This window comes from Eriocheir sinensis, chromosome 5, assembly GCF_024679095.1.
Source record: "Eriocheir sinensis breed Jianghai 21 chromosome 5, ASM2467909v1, whole genome shotgun sequence".
In the NCBI taxonomy this organism is placed as follows: domain Eukaryota; kingdom Metazoa; phylum Arthropoda; class Malacostraca; order Decapoda; family Varunidae; genus Eriocheir; species Eriocheir sinensis.
In genome coordinates, this window is record NC_066513.1 from 27,756,453 (window position 1) to 27,772,166 (window position 15,714).

The 15,714-nt window shown below is 44.6% G+C and overlaps 1 protein-coding gene and 1 long non-coding RNA gene across 2 annotated transcripts; one reads left to right on the forward strand and one right to left on the reverse strand.

Moving 5' to 3' along the window:
- The first annotated feature begins 1,586 nt into the window (after window positions 1-1,586).
- On the forward strand, window positions 1,587-11,973 carry LOC126986137 (uncharacterized). Its single transcript, XR_007739321.1, has 5 exons — window positions 1,587-1,652; window positions 5,862-6,011; window positions 8,114-8,298; window positions 8,580-8,790; window positions 9,091-11,973. It is a non-coding gene; the product is annotated as an uncharacterized LOC126986137 (long non-coding RNA).
- On the reverse strand, window positions 11,796-15,225 carry LOC126986136 (NADH dehydrogenase [ubiquinone] 1 alpha subcomplex subunit 6-like). Its single transcript, XM_050841999.1, has 3 exons — window positions 15,059-15,225; window positions 13,735-13,850; window positions 11,796-13,052 (listed from the first exon to the last, which is right to left on the reverse strand). The coding sequence occupies exons 1-3, from the start codon at window positions 15,183-15,185 to the stop codon at window positions 12,924-12,926; spliced, it is 372 nt and encodes a 123-aa protein (XP_050697956.1). The 5' UTR covers window positions 15,186-15,225; the 3' UTR covers window positions 11,796-12,923.
- Between the last annotated feature and the right edge of the window lie 489 nt (window positions 15,226-15,714).

Sequence of the window (15,714 nt, forward strand, 5' to 3'; positions counted from 1 at the left end):
GTGAACACTCGTTCTGGGTTGAGATGGTTATCTTTAGTGCGGTAATGATGGAAGGTGGGTGGATTCCCGTGCGAACCACTGAGACAATGTTTAGTTAAGGGGGAAGTAGTGATAATGTGCGTGTGTAGGAGTGTGTTCAGTAGTGCCCAAATGGCAGGTTGACAGGCTTGAAATTAGAGCACTTACAGTATCTTAATAACTTTTTATGTACAAGTATAGTTACAGCCCCTGGGCGGTCAGCGGAGTGACAATTTTTAAACGAATACATACGTAACTGAATATTATTGAACCTAACTATCAGGGAGGTTGGGGAACATTTGAATGCTTATCTGTGTTGACGACCCTTGAAGTGCTGACTGGTGCAGGATGGAAGAGGGCACTGGGGCGATTGAGGCGCCGGCGAGGGGAGTAGACTGCCAGGGCCGGTAACTGTAGCAGCGTTGTTGACGAGGCGTGGTTGAAGAAGCCGTGGAGGTGGTTGTGACGGCAAGGCTGGTTAAGGCGTTGTTGAAGAGGCTGCTTCTGCCGTCCTTTGTTTCGCCTCGCCTTACTGTGCTGTGCCTTGCCTCGCCCTCTGCCGTGATGTTCACAGAGCTGTGATGGACGGTCACGCCAACCTCTTGACGTGCGTCCTCGACGTGCGTCCTCACCGCTCTTCGGCCTCGCTCTCTGCCTCTCACTCTCTGGGTTTCTGTCTGTTCCCTGGCAGCCCTCTTTGCTTCCTGCTGCTCGTCTCCTCACTGGCCCGTAGTTCTCCCTGCCCTTGCCTTCTCGCCTTTGCTCCTCGCTAAGCTCCTCCCCTTTCTTCACGTGACCCTCTTTGCATTACAACTAGGTAATCTATCGCTAGCTAACTAATAATCATTCTAGGGTTCGAGACTGGAGATGAGGATTTCAGAAACGTCTTTCATCCATTCACACCCTCATTCACGCCAATAATCTCTGCTTATCACACACACTCGTTCACCCGTCCACACATCCGCTCACTTGCTCGTTTGTTGTAATATATATCATTCACTCACTTGCATTCCATACTCGTTCACTCATTACACATTTGGACCGTTACATTATCATGAGTGATTGTGTGTGTGACTTCTTGAGGAGAGAAGAGAGAAAAAAACTATCATCGTGTTCATGGTGCGAGGAAAGGAAAAGAAGGAGAGAGAGAACAGGGAGGAAGGGAGATAACGATAAAGGAAGAAAACAAGGTGCAGGGAAGGAGACAATAACTAATTCAACATTACGATCGGAATAAGGAGAGAGAGAGAGAGAGAGAGAGAGAGAGAGAGAGAGAGAGAGAGAGAGAGAGAGAGAGAGAGAGAGAGAGATAGGCAGAAACACTATCAAACTCAACATCTTTATTCTCGAAACACTATACATATATACATACAACAAATACACCACTGACACTATATAGACCTTATGAAGATGAGGACCCCGTAAGATATAAATAAAATAGGCCGTATGTTATAACCTGGTAACAGCCATTGAGGGAGAGAATAGCTAGTTATCAGGGGGAAGAAGGGTGGAGTCAAGGTCAGAGGGGGAGGAAGCAAAGAGAGCTGCCGGTCATTCTGGCAGGAGTCGTGGTGGTGTGAAAGTGTTCATCTAGACGGGTTACCAGCGCACCTGAGCTACCGGAAGGCTGTGAGGTAAGTTATTTAACGTATACGGATTGAAATCATTCCTAACTAATATTCAGATTGCCTTAACAGTATACGAATGTTAGAGGTCTTACCGTTCTGCTCGCCACCTGTATTGATTGAATAGGTGTGAGGTAAGCTATTGACGTGACGAGTGGAAGTCATTATTCCTTAAAAGACAAGGTAGGTACATGGATAAGTATATTGATAGTAAGTGTTCGTTAGAGATCTCGTCACTTATAATTGCTGCTCGTTACCTGTGTATTGATTGGAAAAGTGAGGTAATTAGGTACGACGTTACGCGTGGTAGTCATTACTCTTTAACTAGCAAACGCAGGATGCCTTAGAAGTAATATGAACAGGTATAGTGTCATAAGTTTATATCATGAAGGTTTGAATGGATAATTATATAGAAGGCAGTTGGATCACACATTATGGACTACGGTGATTGCATATTAAATTGGTGATTGCTATTAAATGTAGGTGGGTTGTTAACTCTTGATTGGTTGATCGTGGAAAGTTAATTAACCCAGTAGCTGCGGGGAGCATGTATCTTAAAGGCCCCTCTAAGCGAATCAATGAGAAAAAATCATCACTCACGCAAACCATTTCATAATATATAGTACCAATGCATTTGTGATCAGTTTGTGCATCATCTATTTGAGGGGTTTATATCATGGTAAAAATTTGGCCCATCACTGGTACACGGTGAAGCCACAAATTTGACCCGTCGCTGTTACCGGGCTAATATTTGTTGCATTATCAATCTTTACCTTATCATTATGGTTTGGACAGGTAGTTACGAGATAGTTAAATTGCGCCCTATGATCTACGGTGGTGCATGTTAATTGTAGGTGGTTCATTAACTCTTGCTTAGTTGATAGTTAAGTGGTTGCAGAGTTAGTCATCTTTATCACGTCTGAGTTTTCCTTTGCTAATCGAGGTTGTGGAGTTTAGTACGTGAGTGGTAGTTAACTGTTGGCTTATGAATTTGTGGGCTGGTACAATGATTACCAAGTCGCGTAATTAGGCTAAATCATCAGTGAGGCGAATAATTACAGCCCATATCATCTCAGTCGAATACTTATCTCTAAATCACCCCTGCGTTGAATAATTAGTCTAGATAATCACAGTCGAATAGTTACAGTAAATATCAGTAGGCTAATTACTATATAATCATCAGTCTAATCATCCGTCTTATCAGAGTTTAATCATCACTAATCATCGTGGTCTAATCATCGTAGTCTAATCATTACCGAGTATATTCATTAGCCTTGTCTGCAAATTGAGTTAGTGTTGGTTATGGCGTGAATGGTAGTTGCATGTATACAGTTCACTTTCAGCTTCTTAAAAAAGTATATTCGTGGACAAGTATAGTCATCACCTTCATATATAGTTATCGTTAAAATGGTTAGGTATTGGTGTGTTTTGGCAATAACTATGGCTCAGAAACAGGTAAATACGAGGCTCTGAGTACGACAATCTGGCAACGGTGATCACGGAGGCCTGAGTAATAATTATCGAGTCTTGTACGTAAACGAGAAATGGAGTTATTTATAATTTAGTGATGTTGGTTATTGCGTACGTGAGTGGTAGTTACGTATATTCCCTATCAGCTTATAAAGAATTCGTGGATAGGTCGAATCATTACCGAATCTAATAATCAATGAGTCTTGTATGCATGGAGATGAGGTTGACAAGTGTTGGTTACAGCGTGAGTGGCAAGTATAGTTCAGTGGCAGCTTATGAATGACTCGTGGACATCATTACTTGCAAGGTCGAATCATTACCGAATCTAATAATCAATGAGTCTTGTATGCATGGAGATGAGGTTGACAAGTGTTGGTTACAGCGTGAGTGGCAGGTATAGTTCACTGGCAGCTTATGAATGACTCGTGGACATCATTACTTACAAGGTCGAATCATTACCGAATCTAATAATCAATGAGTCTTGTACGCATGGACATGAGGTTGACAAGTGTTGGTTACAGCGTGAGTGGCAGGTATAGTTCACTGGCAGCTTATGAATGACTCGTGGACATCATTACTTACAAGGTCGAATCATTACCGAATCTAATAATCAATGAGTCTTGTATGCATGGAGATGAGGTTGACAAGTGTTGGTTACAGCGTGAGTGGCAGGTATAATTCACTGGCAGCTTATGAATGACTCGTGGACAGGTCACATCATTACGTACAAGGTCGAATCATTACCGAATCTAATAATTAATGAGTCTTGTATGCATGGAGATGAGGTTGACAAGTGTTGGTTACAGCGTGAGTGGCAGGTATAGTTCACTGGCAGCTTATGAATGACTCGTGGACAGGTCACATCATTACGTACAAGGTCGAATCATTACCGAATCTAATAATTAATGAGTCTTGTATGCATGGAGATGAGGTTGACGAGTGTTAGTTACAGCGTAAGTGGCAGGTATAGTTCACTGGCAGCTTATGAATGACTCGTGGATAGGTCACATCATTACGTACAAGGTCGAATCATTACGGAATCTAATAATTAATGAGTCTTGTATGCATGGAGATGAGGTTGACGAGTGTTGGTTACAGCGTGAGTGGCAGGTATAGTTCACTGGCAGCTTATGAATGACTCGTGGACAGGGCACATCATTACGTACAAGGTCGAATCATTACGGAATCTCATTATCACAGTCTTGTACGCAAATGAGGTTGATAAGTATTGGTTATAGCGAGAGTGACAGGTCGTGCGGGACCGTTCTCATCTTGGAGGGCTGGAACTGCTCGTCCCCCGTTCCGGAGTGGAAAAACTTGGGCGGCTTTTCCGATACCCTACGCCCCTGTCCACCCAGCAGTGAATGGGTACCAGGTATTAATCGGGGGTTGCGTCCCGTCTCCTGGGGTCTGTTCGCTTCTCCTATAATTCCTTCCCCTCCTGTCTCTCTCCGGCATATGACCACAGATGTTGCGCCGACTAAACGAAACTTTCCAACTTTTTCACCCCCAGTTCACAGCCTCGCTCGCCCCTCCTTCGCCTCACCCAGGAAAGGGATAGCATTGTGGTCTTCCTATCAGCATCACCAATCATTTACAGCATGCTAAGGGAATGAGGAAACAGTTAAAACAGAGAGGGAAAGCATTGAGATTCGCTGGGCTGTCCGGTCATGTACCTGCCTGCCTGTTATAATGTCCGCTTCTCCTCACGGCTCGCGCAGGGAAGAGAGAGCGCGGTGATATTTCAATACTCATTCAGCATCAGAACAATCGTATACAACAAGTTAGAGAACGAGGAAACAGTTAATTCAATAAGGAAAAGCATAGTTTCGCTGGGCTGTCCGGTCATGTGCCTGCCCGCCTGTTATAATGTCCGCTTCTCCTCACGGCTCACACAGGGAAGAGAGAGCTCGGTGATATTTCAATACTCATTCAGCATCATAACAATCATATACAACAAGTAAGAGAACGAGAGAACGAGGAAACAGTTAATTCAATAAGGAAAAGCATATATATAGTTTCGCTGGGCTGTCCGGTCATGTGCATGTCTGCTTTGCCGGTTGCCGCTCAACTTGACTGCCTGTTGTAATGTCCTCGCTTCTCCTCACGATTCACACAGGATAGAGAGAGCAAGGTGATACTCCTATACTCATAAGCACCAGAACAATCATATACAACAAGTGAGAGAACGAGGAAACAGTTAAATCAAAGAGGAAAAGCACATCCAGTTCCGCCGCGCTGCCCGCCCTGCGTGTGGTGGTGACTCACGCCTCGCCGCCCCGCGCTCCGCTCCGAGAAGGGAGAGTAAATATTCAGAGCTGTGGGCTTTCTATACTCATTATCAGTCATTTACTTGAGGCAGGAAGGTGGGAATAGGTATAACGAAGAGGAAGGGATGTAGTATCGCCGCTGTATCCGTCCTGGCAGCCCGTACTGAGGGTATTATTGGTCAAAGGCGGCGAGCGCGGGGCAACAACCAGCTTTATGTTATGCTATTGGCTCTCAGCGGATCCTGGGTTCCAAATGGGCCAAGAAATGCCCTATTCTTCCTCCTCTTGTGGGCTCTTGGACCTCTCCGGAAGTCAACAACACTGCATAATTTTGGGTGTTGGGTACAAGTGACCGTTGGCTACGTTCACCTGTTGCAATGGGTTTCGTGGGCAAGGCCGCTATCTCCTTCTGTACGCTTAGACTAAGATGCTCTTCCTCACCAAATATCTTTTATAACGCTACTCTATATGATTACAGGTTAAACATTTCCTTGTAACCCGTGTCTGGCCCCTGCTGTGCATCCCCGCGGGCACAGAGTTGTCTTAAACGTAATGGAGGGCGAGCAGTGCACATTGCATACCCCGAATCACCCTTCTCTCCTCCTTCAGAGACTTACAATGTCGGAAGGTGAGTTTTCTTTATCATTTCCCTTTTATTTGACTCTTTCTGGTGCTCTTCATGCTTAGGTGAGCTTCAAAGAGCTTCTGCCAAATGTTATACACGTAATCCAACAGCGAGAGAGGGTGTGTGGAGGCTGTGGAGGCAGGGAGCAGCGTGTTTAGGCGAGAGGACGAGCGGCGGACGGAGGGACAGGGAGGTGGAGACACACACGGTAATGGCCAGCGATTATCTTCTTCCTATGGCTTTCCGTGATTTTTTTGATGTGGGTGCTGCTTAATTATACCTAAAAAGACATGATACAGCAGTGGTAGAAGCCTGCGGAGGGCTGTGTGGCGGAGGGAAGGGATGGGGCAGACGGTGACGTATGGCAAACCTCACGGACTCCTCGCGGGGCTGACGGGTTGAATCTCGCCTGTTAAATATTTGCTGTTACTGTCCACACGGGGCGTCATACAGTAGTAGCATAGAACGGGAATAAACTACAGACATATATAACGGTGGATGATGGTCTTCCCTCAGCCAGAAACAAGCTCTTAAGGGAATACATTGACGTAGTATAAGCGGTCTCTCCTCGCTCCCTTCTTTCCATCCATCCTCAAAGCCCCGCCCACCGCCTGTCCTCACCTGGCCTTGCTCTCTGGTTTAGCACACTTCTCACCCTAGAATCATAAATTGACAGTGTCTTTAATATATTTCCAACCATTTTTCGTTTTTTGGCTGCCTTACATCTTGGGCATCAGCCTCACGACACACTTGGCAAGGCTCGGGCACCATTTTGTATCGGGGGCAGCGAGCCCTCCTGCCGCACGCCCCACACACAGACCCACAATGTCAAAAGCTGAATTTTCTTTATCATTTCCCTTTTATTTAACTATTTCTGGTGCTTTTCATGTGGAGGTGAGCTTCGAGGAGCTTCTGGTGAATGTTATACACGTAATTCAGCGGCAAGAGAGGGTGTGTGGAGGCTGTGGAGGCAGGGAGCAGCGTGATAAGGCCCGAGGAGGGTGGATGGGCGGCGACGGAAGGGACGCGGAGGTGGAGACGACACTCGGCGATGGCCAGCGATTGCCTTCGTTCTATGGCTTTCCGGGCTGTTCATGATGTGGATGCTGCTTAATTATACATAAAGAGATGATACAGCAGTGGTAGCCGCCTGCGGAGGGCTGTGTGGCGGAGGGAAGGGATGGGGCAGACGGTGACGTATGGCAAACCTCACGTACTCCTCGCGGGCCAGACGGATTGAATCTCGCCTGTTGAATATTTGCTGTTACTGTCCACGCGGGGCGTCATACAGTAGTAGCATAGAACGGGAATAAACTACAGACATATATAACGGTGGATGATGGTCCTTTCACAGCTAGAAACAAGCTCTTAAGAGAATACATTGATGTAGTATAAGCGGTCCCTCCTCGCTCCCTTCTTTCCATCCATCCTCAAAGCCCCGCCCACCGCCTGTCCTCACCTGGCCTTGCTCTCTGGTTCAGCGCACTTCTTAGAATAAGCTGTAAGTATATAACAGCGTGTGGTGGTCGTCTCACAGCCAGGGATAAGCTCTTAAAGGAACAAATCGACGTAGTATAGGCCTAAATCTCCTCTACTCGCCCCTCCGTCCATCGTCTGCCCTCACCCTCGCTGTTTCAACCTACTTCTCACCCTCAGACTGTCTTTAGTGCAACGTTCTTAAAGCCACTCCTTGTTCTGTGACACTTGAAAGCCTTGGGGCAGAGCAAACCACCCTGGAGAATCTCGGTGCAGAGGATAGGGCTGTCAGGTGCGTCTAGGTGTTGTAGGTAGGACACGGCGCCTCGTAAACACAGCCACGTGGACACCCTATATAACCTTGACGTGTGGTGTGAGTTCATCATCTTTACATCCTTTAAAGAACAAAATATTACAACCAACTGTCCCTTCCCTTCTCCCTTCCTCATAATTCGACTCTCCCTTGCAGATCACACAACCCGAGTCACGAGTCACCGCTGCCCACGTCTTAAAGCAACACTATACCCAGCATACTATAGTTAATCTTCTTTATATCCCTTAAAAAACGCCTATATTACCACCAAATGTTCCTTTCCTTCTCTCTTCCTCATTATTAAACTCCCTCTCAGATCACACCACCCGAGCCACGAGTCACTGCTGCCCAAGTCTTCAAGCATACTATTGGAGCGCTGTGGCCGTCTGGTGAACCCTCCTAGCTTGGTAGTGTCCTGTGAGGGGATGACAGACGTGGTGGCTGAGTGGTTTCCTCTGCATGGGTGACCAGGATGACGGGTGGTCGTGGGTTAATTATTGGGTATGCTCCCTATTGTCAAAACTCCATATTTAGCATCCATTCCTGCAGGCTTTTCATTGCTTATATCATTGTTACTCAGTTTCTTGGCACAGTACTCAGTCTTGGACCTCCCTATTGTCAGAACTCATTGTCAGCACCCCATTCATTCAGGCTTTCCATTGGTTATATGTTACTCACTTCCTGGCACAGTATTCAGTAATGTACCTTTATTGACAGACCTAGTTATTAGCATTCCTTCCTTCAGGTTTTACAGTGGTTATATAATTGTATTTTTCTTTCAGGCATGTACAGAGTAGAGATGAAGTGTGCTGGGAGGAGGGAGCTGCTAGGGAGATGAGGAAGACCATGGAGATGCTGGAAGTTGGAGTGACAGAGGGAGAGGCAGAGGATAGGAGAGGTGGAGAGAGCTGATCCACTATGACAACACCTGACAGGAACAAGCCAATTAAAGCTCTTCTCCATGAAGCACTGTACACTGTCTGACATTCTGGGGTAAGAAAATGGGTATATTCATTATTTTACTTTATTAAACAGTTCTCTTGACATCACTTTGCTCTGACACATTGGAATTTCCTGGTTGTAAGAACTGAGCTGAGATTTCTTGCCAAATATTTACATACGTAGTTATAAATCTGCAAATCTTGAGCATATATACTGAGGCAGTGAAAAATTCTACGCTAGGGAAAAGGCAAGTTAAACACTGCTATGCTGCAGACACAGATCACAGACAAATGGATGCCTTGCGTAACACCTACAAGGAGCCTTCTGTTAACCTATAATCTTCTGTTGCAGGCGTGGCGGGTTGACACAAGACAACTGCTGGATTCAGCCGGTGGATGCAGGCGATGTCACCGTAAAGTTCTCTGCTACAAGACTTGAACACTACCCAGGAACTCAGTGCTGGTGCAGGTCCTCCTCTCTCACTGCCCCCAGCTGCTGCAGGCCAGGTGTGGCAGTGGTGCAGAGTTGTTTAAAAAGGTTAATGTACACTACTTTTCTCTTTCCTGTTTCTCCCTACCCCCCTTAAGGCCCGTCCACATGATTGAGCAGTGCCCTCGAGCACAGGCGAGCAGTCTGCCCGTTGACGGGCTTACTACTTGTGCCCGCAAGCTAGTAGTAGTTTTTCAGCGGGCACAAGTGGTAAGCCCGTCAACGGGCAGACCGCTCACCTGTGCTTGAGGGCACTGCTCGATCGTGTGGACGGGCCTTTAGAGGTCCTCCAGACTTAGTGACATCCTGCTCTGATAAATGCAAGTTTGGAAAATTCCCCATTGTTCAGCTGTTCACATTCCCTTTCAAGCTGTGGTACCAAGAATGTCAGCCTCCGTCTGTGTCCTGAGGTAGTGGGTCTTACCATAACACCACAGGATCAAGGGCCAATGAAATGAGATGACCACCAAGGCCTTAGCTTAACCCTTTGACTGCAGATTTCCTACAAGAAGACCTCACCAAGCTACAGGAATGGAACAAAAAGTGGCTGCTACAATTCAATGAAAACTGTAAAGTCATGCATCTAGGGAGGGAATATCCAGCATACCAATGCCACATGGGAAACACACTACTATCCACCACAGAGGCAGAGAAAGACTTGGGAATATGTTACCGGTGAAGGCATAATCCATGCCAATCTCAGCGGACAGGTTCACGTATGTACCCATATGCCTGACAACATTAATACATTCCCTCCTGACATGACATTTCTCACAGACAATGAAATGTTTGCCTACGGAATAAACTCAACTCCCTGGAAAATTATTTAAGGCACACTTAACCTCCACTGGCCCCTAAAAAGTGACTAATCCAACCTTTACTAGAATATACAGAGCATTAGCCTCATCACAAGAGCACTGCTGCGGAAAATTGAGCCAAGGTATAAAAATGATTCGTATTGTGAAGATAAGATTACCCTCCACATAAGATGAATTACAAAGGGGGCATAGTAGTAACAGTAGTAGTAGCCCCTGAGAAAGAAAAAAAAACTACTGGTATCCACATAAAAGTTAACCTTAAACTTAGCTATTCTGAAAGTCTGACTTCTACACCAAAACGCCATTCATAACTATTCCATTTTCATATCTTGACTCCATTTCCCTGAGAATATTTTTCCCTTATGGTCTTTAGTAACAAAATTAAACTGATATACTGGCTAACAAACCCCAGTCTTGACCCCTATGGCAACAACTCCAGCAACACTCACGGTGGAGGTGGTGACAGTAGCCGAAGGTTGGTTGGTGAGCAGATGTGTCAGGTTACATTCGAGTGTCTGCAGCTTCTTCGTCAAGTCTTTGGGGGGGTTCTCTTGGGGCAGGTCTTGTGGGTTGGCGTGTTGGGAGGGAGTCTGGGTCTGAAAGGTAGTTGGACTTTAGAATAGCTAAGAGAAGAGAAGTTGGAAGAAGAAACAAGTCGAAGGAAAAGGAATGGGGTGTTTAAAAGGATCTGAGGTTTGGAAGGTAGCAGGAACTTAGAACAGCTTAGAGAAGAGGTGGAATAGGAGTCAAGAGCATTACAAGACAGATAAGGGAAGAGGTGAGTGGAAGAGAAAGAGAGGGAGTGTAAGAGTATTAGCTAAGAAAGGATTAAAGGTTTGGAAGGTAGCAGGAACTTAGAACAGCTTAGAGAAGAGGTGGAATAGGAGTCAGAGTACTACAAATTGACAGGTAAAGAAAGAACCAATTGGAAGAGAAAGGGAGGGGGTGTTAAGTGTATTAGTTAAGAGAGGATTAGAGGTTTATAAAGATTAGTTAACCCGGTAGCAGCGACAGGACAAATTTGTGGCTTTACTGTGTACCAGCGACGGGCCAAATTTTTGCCATGATATAAACCCCCAAAATAGATGATGCATAAACTGATCACACATGCGTTGATGTTTATTATGAAATGGTTTGTGTGAGTTATGATTTTTGGGCCCTTTAAGAAACAAGATCCCCGCAGCTACCGGGTTAAGGAAGGATTAGTACCAGTAGAAATACAGGGAGTGACTAATATTGTTAAGTACAGTTGGGGGGCATAAGCTATAACTGGGAATGGCCTCGGTGCATATGAGCTGAAACTATGGATACAAATCAACACTTATTTTAGTATAACTTATGACAAAAGAATGAAGGCAACAGGACAAACAAAGGACATATTCAACTGATAATTATAAGGCCTTTGGGGGTACTGATCCTTATAAACACACACATATAATCAGTCCAATCCTTAAATATAATGCAAGATGTTTTAGAAATCCTGAATAGTCTCATTTACAAGTTCCTTTAAATCATTTGCTATTCCTTGTGTTATCCAATTCACTGATGACTTAAGTTTCCATAGATGTCCTGGCGCTTTGAATGTTGGAGGTGCTTAGTTCTTAATAATTAGGTTTGACAAAGTTTTCCTCCTACCTGGAGTCTTTTGGGGGCAGCGTCAGGCAGGGTTACACGGTCCACCTCCTTCTCCTTAACCACTTCACACCCTGAATACTTAAACTTACAGCCTTGAATGGGAAAACACGCCTCAACCATCATTAACTTTAATAAAAACATTTCTACAAGGGGGAAAGACTTATGTACAACAGGTATATCGACAAATAAATAAACCTCAGGTGGTGGGACGAAGACTTGAACAACTCCGAGACTTAAGTTATACGAAAGCCTTAACCATAACTTCTCCTGGTGTTGAAATTCATTAATATTATGGCACTAGAAATTGGAAACAGCGCAGCACTATAAGAGAGTCCTGATTCTTCTTCTGCTGTTGAAATTCATTAGTCACACCACTAGAGATTGGAGACACTGCAGTGGTATAGGTGAACTCTAATTCTCCTTCTGCTGTTGAAATTAACTGATATCACAGCACTAGAAATTGGAACAGAACATTGCTATAGAGTCCTAATTCTCCTTCTGCTGTTGAAATTCATTGATATTCCAGCACTAGCAACCCAAGACAGTGCAGTGCTATAAGAAAAGCCTAGTTCTCCTTCTGCTGTTGAAATGCAGTACTATTTCAGCACTAGAAATAGGAGATATGGAAGTGCTAAAGCCTCCTGTTGCTACAAAGGCAGAAATTGATGGTTAGAGGTGCTGGTTGATGAGCTATGGCCTAGAACTCTTATATAATTGATGGTATAGGAGCTGACTGTCGAGCCAAGACCTAGAACCCTTTTGACTGGCTGGATGCATGAAGAGGTCGGAGTTGAACCAGAGATTGCAGCATATATAAATAACAATAATAATAATAATAATAAAAATAATTGTAAGTCTAGTCCGCCTTTAAGTTCCACTACCTGAGGTCTATTACATTATTTTCTTCCTTGCCACAGTGCATTAACTTTCACGAGCTTAATGAGTAAGTATTTACCGCTGTACATAGTAGCTCTTAGTATCGGTGTTGTGGTTTTAATATACTACTGCAACCTCTCAATAATAATAATGGTAATAATTAATGATCAATGATAGAAATATATAACAAATGGCTTGAAAGGAAAATACCACAGAAACATGAGCTTGTGTGTGTGTGTGTGTGTGTGTGTTCCACCTTCCAGACAAAACCATGGACGATCTCTCTCACAGCAGCACCACGGGGAGAGAGCGAGTGGTGTTGGTGACAGTGGCAGTGGTGGTGGTGTCTTGAGGTGACCCAACACTCTAGTCGTGGCCATCCAGGAACTTGTTGAGGAATCCTTGCGGCCGTGGATCAACCGTGTCCTTCCAGTAAGACATGAGCCCGTGTTTCTGCTTCCAGATCTCCACCGTCTCCTTCAGCTCCATCTGGCCCTGAAGCAGAAGGAAAGGAGTCAGTGATATAATACTCATGAATATATATTGTGACTATGTACTGATGAGGAAATAAAGCAGGAGTGACATTTTTTTTCCATCAGAGGACACGGCTCAAGGGCAACAAAAAGAGTACAAAAAAAAAAAAAGCCTGTTACTTGCCACTCCTATAAAAGATAAACGTAAAGAGTAGCCAAAAGGGATATATATATAGACGGTCAAAAATTCAGCCAGTCAGTTTTGTATGGCAGAAATATAACAACACTTCCAGACTGCAGTAGAATCAATATGTAGACGATAGTTAAAACATCTATTATGAGGAGTAACTATATTCATGCTATGGTCCTAAGTTCGGCAGTGACTATATATAGACGATTCATTTTGAGGGAGCTACTCTTTACCGTCACTCTCTCTGACTTTTCATGTCCTTATTTACTCAATGAGGGGATGCTCTTTGGGTATACGGCATTTCATATTTTCCATTGATGCCCTTTCATAGACCTTAAAAAATAAAATACTAACACTACTACTACTAATATTAATAATAGTAATGATAGTCAAGGAAGGATTAGCACTGGATTAAGCAGGATTGAGGATCATGGCAAGTCCAACCCCAAGAATGAGAGAAGATGGACTGTTTACCAAGAATAATAATAATCAAGGCAAGGCTGCCGGCACTCACCTTGATGACCAGCATGTCGATGACGCGGATGTCCTGTACGTTGCGGTGCTTCATGAACTCCTCGCGCAGCTTGGCCCGGCACTCCTCCTTGGACTTGGGCAGGTCATAGTCCATCACTGCAGCAGAGGAAAGAAGTCACCATCTCTGTGTACTCGGTAAATTGTTAAGGCAATCCCACACTCTACGACAGGGTTTAGCATATTTTTTTTACAGTAAGGGAGGCAGTTCAAGAGAAAAACCAGAAACAGCAATAAAAAAGCATGCCAGACACTATTCCGACAAAAGGAAAAGATCGCAGACCAGAATAGAGGTCAGTTTTGAAAGAGGTTGCTGCCTGTGAGGTGTCAAGAGATACCGTCAACTGAACCACACCAAAACAACAAAAATTCTTACCCTGTCCACATAAAATTGATACGTGCACCTCAGTAATGGTCCTGCAGTGAACCCATATGATGCAGAAGGCCTCCCAGACTTAATCAGTGAGTGGGGTTACTTCTTTGGTCAGCTGGTTAAGGAGTGGCTTTCCCATTTACTCGGTCATGGGTTTGATCCACAGCATCAGTAAAACCCTTCCCGGGTCTGGATTAATTTCTTGTGTGTTTGGTGACACCCACAGGTTGTGTGAAGGCAGGTACTGAGGAGTTTATATCATTATAGTGCTTGCTACTGGACAACCTCTAGGCTTTCACCAACCTCACTCCAAAATGCTAGTTCCTGCCAGTCACCGACGCCACCGGGCACGACGAAACAGTCCACAGTGCAGCATCAAAGTTAATTAATTCTAACAAATTGAATTATAACTAAGCCCTAATGATGGGGCTTTGCCACACATCAAACTCTACCTCCTATGGGAGCTTTGCCCCTATCGCCCATCGACTCCCCTTACAATTTAGTGGACAAGCAAAATATATCATTGCAGATAATGAGTAATTTGCAACAGAAACGGTAAGAAGAAATATTGAATGTAGTTAATAGTCCCACTCTTTACACATTTAGGAATAGGATCATCAATCACTATCTCCCTAATCCTGGCCCTTTACCATGTCCCAATACCTTTCCTCATCCTAATCCTGTCCCTGGCCCCTTGAATCCCCCGCATATCATGGCACCCGAGTGGCCCTCTGCGGCGCCGCTAGAAATTAAATGAAGAGTGAAGCTGGTGAATGACAGAAGGAATGGTTAATATGCAGGAGGAGTAGGCGTGGTCTGTGAAGCACTAGGGACACAGGAGAAATACTTTAATATCCAACACCTCCAGCACAGCCGGGGCCCAGTGTCATGCTGCGTTACCCCCCACACCAGGCCCGCACGACCCTCCACTGACCTATGTAGGGCAGCTGTCTGTACCATGCTTTGTACAGGTTGAGGACGCGTTGCCTGGCCTCGCCGTGGTCCACAGACAGGATGGGTTTGACCTGACGAACACCGCTCCTGGCCACCCTCGACGCCATCTTGACTCAGCTGTTCCTTCTTCTTCTTCTTCTTTTTCTTCTTTTGAGGCTTTTTTGTATCGCTTCTTAGGTCCTCTTGGGTACTTATCTACACTTGTATGCTTCAATGTGCACTCTTAATTACTCCACTGTGTACATTTATATATTTCTGTTTTTTTTCTGTTCACTTAATTTGCTTTTTCTATTTTCTTTTCCTTTGCTTTCTTTTCTTTTTCTGGATTTTTCTTTTCTTAGGTCCACATTGTAGTTGTATTAATATAAATAGTTACCGTATATCATCTTTTCTTCGCTACTTTCTCCCCTCGTCAAGTTAAACACAAATACTGTTTTCCCGAAGTAGCAACCCTGAGCGCATATAAAATTATAAAACAAAAATGCAATGCAATACAATATATTATCATACACAATACATTATCTACATTATTGTCCCTGCTACTCTTCTGCTACCCTCCTCCTCGCGTCCTTTGCGAGTTAGCACTGCTGCGCACCTCGTAAACAAAAGCAATACGAATACAATACAAATACATGA